At 45.5% G+C, this 10,987-nt stretch overlaps 1 protein-coding gene across 1 annotated transcript; it reads right to left on the reverse strand.

Annotated features, from left to right (window-relative positions):
• Positions 1–3,558: 3,558 nt before the first annotated feature.
• On the reverse strand, positions 3,559–7,953 carry CCDC71L (coiled-coil domain containing 71 like). The gene is given in 3 exon segments (XM_040548995.1): positions 3,559–4,476; positions 4,479–4,664; positions 4,667–7,953. Coding segments are annotated over 3 exon segments (1,329 nt in total). The 5' UTR covers positions 5,688–7,953; the 3' UTR covers positions 3,559–4,354.
• Between the last annotated feature and the right edge of the window lie 3,034 nt (positions 7,954–10,987).

A 10,987-nucleotide genomic window follows, 5' to 3' on the forward strand; every position in this document is an offset into this window, starting at 1 on the left:
CCCTGTTAAGGTAGTTATGCTCACCTAGAATAAATACTGGATGAAAAACCAAGGTGTACTCTAAAATCCTCAATATCCAGGAATTTTCTCTAGCTCAGTGAATATTTATTATATAGAGTGAAATGGTTCAAGCTGCTATAAACTAGTCCTCAGGACACAGAACTTCCCAGTTCCTCCTCCAAATAAGACAAAGAGGGTATCGGGACTTGGGTCTCTAGAAGTCCAGGATTCCTTATCTACTATGTTACTTGATGTGAATTGACCCTTTCTGTGGGTAGTGTCTAAAACCTCTTGTGAATATAGTCCTTCACTTCCAGATTTCCTGTATTTGTAAACACAATTAAAAACATAGCATTTGAAGTCAAACAACACATTTTGTTCAACCTAAAATCAGTGTTTTTGGTTCATGTATATAAATCAGAAAACGTTCTTAATGTTCCAGTCCACTGGGCCAAAAAGAAATACAGATGTTTTCGGTACTACTTGCTTCCTGTGCATGCAAACTACACCATTGATCACCTGTAAATTAGCACAAATCAACTCCTTTAAATAGCATGAAGAGCCCAGGACTCTGCCTTGCTAAGCAGTAAAGTGAAAAATTGTTTGGAATCAAATCTACAAACTGGATTCACTTTGCCCTTTGCTTCTGGTAGGCAAGGAAATATAGACACACACAACATGCCCTACCTGTTCAGAGCAAAATCCAAGTACCACAAGCCTTGCCATTGGCAAATACGTACAACAATGCTCTGCATGAGGCTTGGGCATATACAGAGTTTGTTGTTTACAAGCTGGCAACAGATGGTTTCAAGGACCAGTTGTACATTTTGATTCTTTTGATGTGAAAACTTCTACGCAATAGTATAGTAGGGAAAAATTTTTGCAAGGCACTGCTTTCTCCTTTTAAACTTCAGTCCTGAACAATGTGCTTGCACAATGACTCAGAGGAAGGCACTGCCTCTTTAATCCAAAGCCTACACTATGCAACGTGTTAGACACAATGGTCGTCTCAAACCTCCTCTTGATGTCTGGGGCCATCACACAACTCTTTTTGGCACTGTGGCATTCTGAAATCCAATAACCTTTGAATGATTGGATAAAAATTCACATTTTGGTAAAGGAAATAGCACAACTTGCAGAACACAAAGTCACTGTATGAGGGGAGCTCATATGGGAGGGAACCAGCTACTGCAACAGAAGTCTGGCAACAGAGGCTACCACAAGATTCTTGTTTAATATGAAACCAGCCGTGCTGACTGAACGGGCATTGTACACTGGATTTATTCTGGGCCTGCATTTTGTCAGTCTCAGAAGCATCCCCATATGAAAGGATAATGAAACCCACTGAGTTAAATAAGGCAAGTCACACCTCTCACGCTGCTCACTGTGCATACGAACAGCCACACCAAGTAAGACCAGAAATCCATCTAATCCATTACACTTTCTCCAACAGCATCTGTATAGATAAAGTACAATAACATTATTAGTCCTTCATATGATATAAAACCTAAGGCTTCTATGCTTTAAAATTGTCTAATTCAATATTGCAGCAGCTTTGCATATTTCTTTCTGAAGTTCCTCAGCTCTGTTCTGCAGCTAGGAGAACCAAAAAAAGCCATCAGACATCAACCTGCCCAAAACTAAAATAGAACAGGTTTCTGAGTGATTAGCTTCCTCAGATGTGCACAAAGACAAAGAAGTAGTTAGGAATTGCTCTTTTGAGAGGGAAAAGAGGGGATGAACTGGACCACAGGTAATCCTGCAGTGGATTGCAACAAACTGTCATGAATACAATCATGAGCTTAAGTCGTATTAGCTTCCCCATAAGCTGTTAGCTTTCACACTCTCTCCTGTAAACCAGTCCTTTACTGAGCTATTTCAGCACACTAATTTATCAGAAAACCTCACTAAAGATCCGCCCCCCCTCCCCCAACTGAATTCACAGACTGAAATAGCTCAGCTGAGAACCTGTAAGTGCATCTGGCAGATCTTAATCCAACTTCCTAACAGGGTACCAGCAAAGCACACTACACCCCTGCACACAGCCTGCGCCAGAAGAGTCACTCAACAAAGCTAGAGATATTTCACACTATTTTGTACCCACAAAGAACATTTCAGTATAACTCTCAAAACAAGGCAGCACAAACTTTAATATGGTATCTCCCATATCATACCTCGGGCAGCCTTAACTCTGCCCCTGAAATTTGACCCAGTCTGTCCCACTCCTGTTTATGGGTTATGTGAAAAATCTGCACAAGACAGTTGCGTAAATTTTATGATTTCTCTACACAGGTTTTTCAAAAATATACTTTAAAAAATCAACCTAACATCAGCAGAACATCAGTGAAGTCAACTAGACACTTCAAGTATTAGCAACAGTCCTCTTAACTTGCATTTCTAGAGTCAAAACTGAAATACTTGGAGCCTTGGCATTTGGTCATGCTGCAGTATATCATATTGTTTTAAATCAACACAATGTTGCTTTTAAATTTGAGCAGGTATTATAGCCAGAGAAATAGCTCAACAATATGCACCCTTGAACTTTCATTTCCTAATTCCCTTCTGAAACGTGACGTGGCACTACTGCAGCAATCAGCAGGCAGTCTAACGTTATGTAAACAATTTCAAAAGCCTAATGGTTATAGAATAGATTGTTAGTTTGGAAGAATAAGAACTTGGCAGCTTTGCTAGGTAAGAACTACATAAAATAAACAGGTTTTAGAAGCTGGTTGCTTCAGGTTAGCACTAGCAAATTTTTGCAAACAGCCTCTACCCATCTAGCTGTCTTATTACCGCCATGAAGAGCAGGCAACACGGAGTCAACAGCAGTCAGAAAAGAAATTTAAAGTCACCAAACCATTCTATAAACAAGCTGTGAAGTCATTCATTCCACTGTGGAAACTGAGAAGTTTCTTGTTTGCTAGGATACTAGGGACACAAACTGTCTCTCACCAAGCACTTCTTGTTCTTCTCCAAGCTCGGACAGGGAAGAAAAAAAAAAAAGTCCCCCCATACCTTTGCCTCTCACACACCAACCACACCGGGCAACACCTAGGGAAAGCCCTTAAAAAATCAGATTCAGGAGAGAATGCCCACCAGACAGAATGACAAGATGGTGTTCTTCAGGCAAAATAGTCAAGCCACATTATGAATCTTTTATCACAGTCCACAGTGAAACCCAGGAAAGGTTATAAAAATAATTATGTACAAGTAATTACATGGATGTGATTATCAACCTCTAATCATCTAACAGCTCCAGGTTGACAACCAGTGCTGAAGCGATCAGGCATGAAGTCTTGCTCTTGTTGCAGAGACAGGCACTTCAGTGTGGTATTTGGGTCATGTGAGGACTCTTTTTTTTTTGCTGTTAATACCAAGATTGTATCACAGTTCACCTTCAGACACCTAGGTATTGCCTTGATGAGTACTTACATTCTTCACAAACCCTAAATTTGTTTTCTGGAGACACCCCTGGTGCCTTCACCATGCGCATACATGGCGTACGCCACCAAAGAACCCATCCCTGTGCAGTCCAGTTTCATGGAACTGAAACGTCACTTGTTCTTTGCCTTTTATTAAGTTCACTTAGGTTGACCAAATGAGCTTCCCTAAAGTAAACAGGTTTATAAATATCAGATGATTCTATCTTTAGGTGCTCAATAGAAACAAATACTTAGTTCAACTAGAAAACTTAAAAATGACTTTAGATACAAAAGTGTAACAATTATACTGCGCAATACATCTTTATATATCACTAAGCCCATGAAATTAAAAAAGTTGTTTTTTTTTTGCACCATCAAGAACAGCCACAAGTCCTGAACCTCCATTCTTTACGCATCCTTGATCAGAGTAAACTGAAACTTGGGAATGCTTGGGATTCAAAATACCCTGAGCACATACTAGTGCAACACCACAAAGCATACATAATCCATCGGAAAAGGGGGGGGGGGGGGGGGGGGGAGCGGACAGCAAGAATCGGATGGTGCTTATTATACAAGCATGAAAAAAAGTTCCTTTGGAAAATAACTTCTTGGGTGGACTTCTGGACCAGTGAGGTAGCCCGAAGGGGGAGAAGTGGAAGCGGAACTTGGTCCCCACGCGCGATGCCTGCAGCCGGTCCCCGGCGCCCCCCGCGGGGACGAGGCCGGGGCCCTGCAGGCTGCCCCCGGTGCGGCCGGGGGAGGGGTCCGTGGTGGGGGTCCCGGCGCCCCGTCCCGAGTCCGAGCGAGCCGTAAAGTGCAGCAGAAGAACATGATCCAACGAAAGCAATGTAAACAGGTGACTGATATCGGTCCCTTTGTCCGCGCCGCGGCGGAGCGGAGGAGGCGGGCAGAGCCGGGCGGCGGCCGCGGCCTCACGACGGCGCCACGGGCAGGCGGCGCACCCGCACCACGGGGGCCAGGTCCACGCCGAGGATCCCCTGCGCCCGGCGCAGCGCCGCCGCCAGGCTCCGCCGGCTCCACACGCTGCCCCGCACCGGATGCTGGGGAAGGTGGTGAGGCGGGGGGTGGCCGCCTGCCAGATCTCCTCCAGCGACTTGCCGCCGAAGGGCGCCCAAGCGGGCCCCTCCGCCGGGGTGCCCCGCTCGCTGTCCTCCTCCTCCTGCTCCTCCCCGCCCGGAGGCACCGGCACCGCCGCCGCCGCTTGGCGCTGCCACCCCGTCCCCTCCTGCGTCGCCGCCGCCGCCGCCGCCGCTTGGCGCTGCCACCCGCGGCCACGGCCCGGCGCTTGGCGGCGGCGGAGGCCGGGAGGCGCCGCTTGCCGGGGCGGCGGCGGGGCCGCTCGGAGGAGGGCGGCGGCGGGTCGGGGACGACGGCGCGGCAGGAGGCGTAGCCGTAGACGTCCTTGCTGCGGAGGATGACCGGGGAGAACTCGTGCTTGAGGCTGCAGAGGAAGTTCCACAGCTCCGAGTCGGAGCTCATGAACTCCGTGGACTTGGGCATGAAGAGCTTGAGGGCGTCGCTCAGCGCCTTGGTGCCGGCGAAGGAGACCTGCGACCGCGAGTACACAACTTTCTCCGCCTCCCCTTGCGGCCCCCAAGCGGCCGCCGCCGCTCCGCCATCGGCTGCTGCTGCTGCTGCTGCTGCTGTTGCTGTTGCCCCCGCTGCCTCCGCCGCCGCCTCCTCCTCCGCCGCCCGGGCCCCCTCTGCAGCGCTCCCCGCTTCTTGGTTCATCCTCCCGGCTCCTCTCTCCAGCGCCGCCTGCTTCCTACTGCGGGTCATGGAGGCGGAGGGGCAAGGAAAGGGGAGCGAAAAGGAGGCGCGGAGAAGGGAAGAGGACGGGCGCCACTCAGCCAGCCGCGGCCGGGCGCCCGCCGCTCCGCCGCCGCCCGCTCGCCGGGTGGGAGCGACGATCGATCGCGGCCGCCCGGCACAAAATGGCGCTTTAAAGTCCCAGGCGGGGACTGCGCTCCGGCCCGCCCTCCCTCCGCGCCCGGCGGTTGGCCCGTTTGAAACGCGTCGCGGCGGGCCGAAACGCCGCCCTCCGCCCGCTGCAGGCGGCCCTCGGGGAGGTCGGCGGCTTCCCCGCGGGGGGACCGAGCTGGAGGCGTGCGGGGGGGCTTCACCCCCGAGGGCAGAACCCGCCTGGGGGTGGTGGCGGTCCCCCGGGACTGTGTGTTCCCTGAGGGACAGTCCCGGGGCACGGGCGGGTTCCTCATGCCGCCATGTGCCGCCATGTGCCGCCATGTGCCGCCATGTGCCCAGTTGGCGGCCTCTTGCTTCCCTCAGGGGACTGTTCCCGACAGCTTCGTGCTCGGAGGCTGGGCTGCCCTGCTGGTCGGCTAGCGGTGGTGGCGGGGTCTGGTGGGCCTCACGCAACCTCTGTGCCGTGTGCCGCAAGAGCGAGGCTCTGCACACAAGGGTTAGAGGCTTCGAAGGGTGGGCTTGTCCCAGAGCTTGAACAAAGGCTGAGTAAAACAACAAAAGAGAATAGAATCTCGTAGTTGAGTTGAAAGGGCCAGACAGTGATCATGAAGTCCAACTGCATGACCACTTCTGGGCTAAACAAATGTTAAAGTGTATTGTTGGGGGCATTATCCAAATGCCTTTTGAGCACTGACAGGCACGGGGCATCAACCAACTCTTCAGGAAGCCTGTTCCTGTGTGCAACTGTCCTAAAAGTAACATCTTCCCAACGTCCAGCCTGACTCAAAATGGGTGAACAGGCATGATACAATGAAGTCCACCATGCAACCTTTAAGTACAACCATCCTGGTCCTGCAGAAGGGTTTTTTAACATCAACACATTGGTCAGTAACTCAACAACAGCAACAAGACATTGAAATGTTCACAGCGTCATTGGGATTGGCTTCATATCCCAGCAAAGCAGTCCTGTAAGGAAGTCCAAAAAACCCAGTCCTTGTGTTGGTTGTGCTCTTTATGAGCGTCATCAACTCAATGAGTCCACACCTCCATTTTGTCCTGCATGACACTGCTATGCTTGCAGCTTTATAGGACAACTTTGTTAGCTGCCGTGAGCCCTCTTGTCTCTTTAGACCGTGCTTTCCGATAATTCGGAGATTGCTGTCACAGGAAGAGTGTCTTGTCAGGTTCTTGGATTATTTCAATTAAATCAAAGCTTCCCAGCACCCAGAACAGCAAAGTGTCAGCAAGAGCTGGGGTGGTTTAACCTTCCCTACAAACCCTACTTGGGGTTTGATTAGGCTCCTAACTAATTACTTTCTCTCAGCGTCAGTAAAGGCTGAAGAATAACATTTTCCTTCATATGCAGTCTTTGTTCTGTAATTAATCTTTCAGTTTAGAATAGGGAAATCTTTTATTCTCAACTCATCCCTAAATTGGAATGTCTAGGAAGCTACTCAAATAAGAGGCAGAAGTTATGCATAAGAAATTATTTCTTACTGCCAGTGGAAATAAGTGAATTTTCTTCACAGTATAAATTGGCTTGTGTTCATGGGAAATTCAAGAATATTAATCCAAATAACCACTTTAAGTATTAACAAAACTGTTTTAAGTCTTCATGGAGACAATCTTGAGGTTTAGCCATATTCCAAATCAGCTTTATAAATGATCTGTGTTTTAAAAACCGCCCTTTCCCCAGATGATGGTATTAGTGCAGTTTTTAATTAGATTCAATTTCACAGCACACTTCAGAGCACGGTGGTGCAGGCAGATTGCTTTACCTGAGGAAGGTATCCTATAACACAGAGGATAAGAACCCATAGCTGGAAGCCTTATTGCCAGACATCTCCTGATCCAGCTGTGCTGCAGTTCATCACACTCTGGCACGAGCGCCTGGTCGCAGCCATGGGGTAGCCACCGCTTCACAAGTCTCATTGCCAGCTGGACCACAGGAGCTGACCTGTGCTTGTGTTCTCAGCGGTGGGAGCTTCCTCACTGTCATATTCAGCAGCTCACTTGGTAAGTGGGTCCTCATTAAACTTCAGAAACCCAGTTGCTTATAATCATTGACCATGACCTTTTTTCTGAAATTACAAACATTTCTGGCATACGAGTTAGATGTCATTGCGGTGGAGGTGGGAACTTTTCAGCAAGCAGTAGAGGAGTCACTGTATCCAAAACGTAAAGGACAGATTAGTACATTTTTTGTTTTAATCGGCATTTACAAATTATTTTGACTTTTTTTGCTTCCAGTATGGATGATACCATTCTACAGGGTAGAATGTAATCTCAGCTTTACAACTTCATTGTAGTTTTCTGCAGTGTAACATTCTCCTTTTAATATGTTACAAAGTCATCTCGGGAAAATCCATGGTAATTGGCTCTTTCAGTAATTTACAATAGCCCAGTAGAGTAATAATGATGATAATAAAATTAATAATGCTTTGGAAGTACATCTTCATTTCAATCATACCACTGCCTATAAGCATTAATTATCACTCACAGCACTCCTGAGTTATGTAAGTAAATATTGCCTTTCTGTAACAGATGAATAGAATGAAGAAGTGGATTAAAATGACTTGACTAAGGTGTATGGACACAATGACTTTATTTTCTGTAGATCTCCTAATTTCTAACAATCTTTCTAAAATATAGTGAATGTCTACACTGAAACAGAAGAAAAAATTCTGGTAATCTTTGTTCCATTTATTAGAATTTCTTTATAGAATTCTTAAGAATGGGAAATGAAGTATTAATTGACACACTACTGCATTGACATTGTATTTCTTAAATAATTCCTGCCTAGTACCAAACACTGCTGGTAACTATTAAAATGTTATCTGTACATATGGTCACACTGAGTTTTGAGACATGCTCAATAGCCCTAATATCCAGGATATTAAGTCACACCACTTCTGCTGCTGGGGCTTTTCCTCTAGCACACTCATTTTCTTCTACCCAGGTTAGCAAGGTCAGTCTTACTGTCTGACACCCTTTAAAATAATCACTCTTTTTCACTATCTTTCCTCTGCTGTTGAGAGGTTGCATTAACTAGCAGACTGCTTCAGTCACTTTGTTCCCGGAATGTCTTTAGCACACTTTCAGGAGACCTTGGGTGACACTGCAAGCATGACTCCACATATATTTGCAGCTAAGCTTCAGATGTTACCCAGCAGTCATCAAGTTCCCTGGTCTGAGTTGTGCCCAGACAAGTACTGGCAAAATTCCTGATGTACTTTTAGAGAGAGGCAAAAGCAAATAATTTACAATAATAGTCTCTCAGTCAGTTGAGATTCAATCAAAAGAGGGGGTATCTCAATCAAAGAGGGGGGATCACTGTCTATATTTTTAAGAAACTGCCAATGTAGTGGCAGTCAAAAAGGGAAATAAGATGTTAGGAAATGCTATGAAAGGAAATGGAAGAAAGCAAAATAGAAACAGCATTCTGCTGAATATGCCCATTGTGCCTCCACAAATCTTGGATACCATGCATTTCTAGTCCTACCATCTCTAAAAGGTTATAGTAATGATAAAAAGAAGGGCAACTAGGATAAGCAGAAATTTGGAACACCTTCTCTATGAAGAGAGATTAAATAAACTAAGGCTCTTCAGTTTGAAAAACAGATGGCTGAGGAGGAATATGTTAACGGTTTATAAAACTGTGATGGTACAAAGAAGGCAGATAGGAAATGATTATGTTTTAGTTTTCATAATCCAAGAATGAAAGGGGAGCACATGAAGCTACAGAACAATAATTTTTAAATGACCAAAAAAAAAGTACTTTTTTTCAGATGACTTACAGTTACTCCGTGGAGTTCATTTTTCCAGCAAAGTTTTGGGTGCCAACATGGAAACATGTGCCCCCATACTGAGCATAAAGATGAGAAGGGGTTGCAGACATTACAGAGTTTGCCATTTGAAGTGGTGATCATGAGTGGAAGAACGTATTATAGAACTGAAAAGCTATGAAGCATTTGTAGAGAAAAGGGTACGGAGGTTACAGAGTCCATCAACAGCTAGGGCAGAAACCCAGCAAAGATGGAGCCTGAGGTAAAATGTATTCCGCTGGTTCTGATTATTGCATCTTCATTTTTCCCTTTTGTTCATAGCCTCAGTAAACACTTTTAAAATAGTGACTGACTATATGCAGTGGGGAAGAAAGGATATTTTTTCAAATAAGCATTTTATTTTAATAGCATTTGTTGGCAATAATGTTTGGAAGAGGAAAAAATGTCAAACATATTTTAGCAGAAGACTTTGATACATTCAAAAAACCCCTCAAGCAATGGTAAACATAAAAATGCACAAAGAAGCATGCTTTGTGATACAGAAAGCTCTCTTAGAACATATTTCAGCAGATGCCGTTTAACATTTGTTTCTGCGTTCTGGAAAGTAATCTGTATGTAGTGCACGTAACCATATGAACTGTGTGTCACATATCATTGTCCTGCTATTAATGAATGCTGATAATAGCTCTACTGGTGGTCACTGCAGTCTTGAAGGTCAGTAATGCTCTCTTAGTCTAAAATGTTAGAAAATTCATGATTTATATATCCAAAGTGAAAACTTTTCTTGTTAATTCTGTTTTTTACTCCATCTTTTTTTTTTCCTTATTCCCTTCAGTCCAACTTAGCCATCTGCTTAATCAGTCATGTTGGCTTTGTGTTTATTCCCAAATCTGCTGTCTTTTCCATGTCTAAAGTTATTCACCTGATGTTAACTTTACAGTAGACAAGGTAGCAGTTCTTAAACCACGGTGCCGTGTGTGGAAAGCCAATGCTGACTGAGAGACATCGTGGTAGCTGCACTGTATTGCCTTCGCCGATTAAGCTGGTAGGGTGAGAAATCAAATGGGGGAAGCAGTGTAGATACAGCATGCAGCTTTTGGAAATTGCATGTACTAGACCAGGAGGGGGAAAAAAAAATCTTTTTCTAGAATAAATGTTTCCATAAATGACATTATTTAAGACTATGTATTCCACTTTCTGTTCCCACTCATTTTATTCTAGGACAGCTTCCAGATGGAGCTTCAGGGGGAGGATGCAGCTGTGCAGGTCGCAGGCTGCAGGGAGTGCCTGGGGGCTCCCACTGAGGCTGGGACAGCAGGAGGTGGTCTTTTAGCCCACAGGAGATGTTCCACTGTTCCATGGGTAAAGGAGCTATCAAAGGATGTCAGCTGACTGCACAGCAACGTAAGAATTATTTACAGGTCTTTGCTGTAAGGGCGACTGCACATTCGATAGGTTGCGCAGAGAAGTTGCAGACTCTCTTGAGTCATCCTTGGAAATGTTCACAACCCAGCTGGCCACAGTCCTGAGCTAACTGCTTTAGTTGACCCAGCTTTGAATAGGGGTGTGGATTAGATGATCTCCAGAGTTCCCTGCCAACCTCTGCAATTCTCCACTGATTGAGAAAAGGCAGACCATTTTTTTTAAATTTCTTTTTATTCTTTTTTTTTTTCTTTACTGATAGTAAAATATATCCTGGAACATTCATCTTCTTCTATGTCTTCAGTTACTTCCTGTCTAAAATATGGTCCTACTGTATATCCTTCAAGTCGTAATCCTCATTTATAAAACCAAAAATGCTCTGCAGTACTTTCCCAAACTGGTGTGTTTTCACTC

The sequence above is a fragment of the Cygnus olor genome, chromosome 1 (genome assembly GCF_009769625.2).
Source record: "Cygnus olor isolate bCygOlo1 chromosome 1, bCygOlo1.pri.v2, whole genome shotgun sequence".
Lineage (NCBI taxonomy): Eukaryota > Metazoa > Chordata > Aves > Anseriformes > Anatidae > Cygnus > Cygnus olor.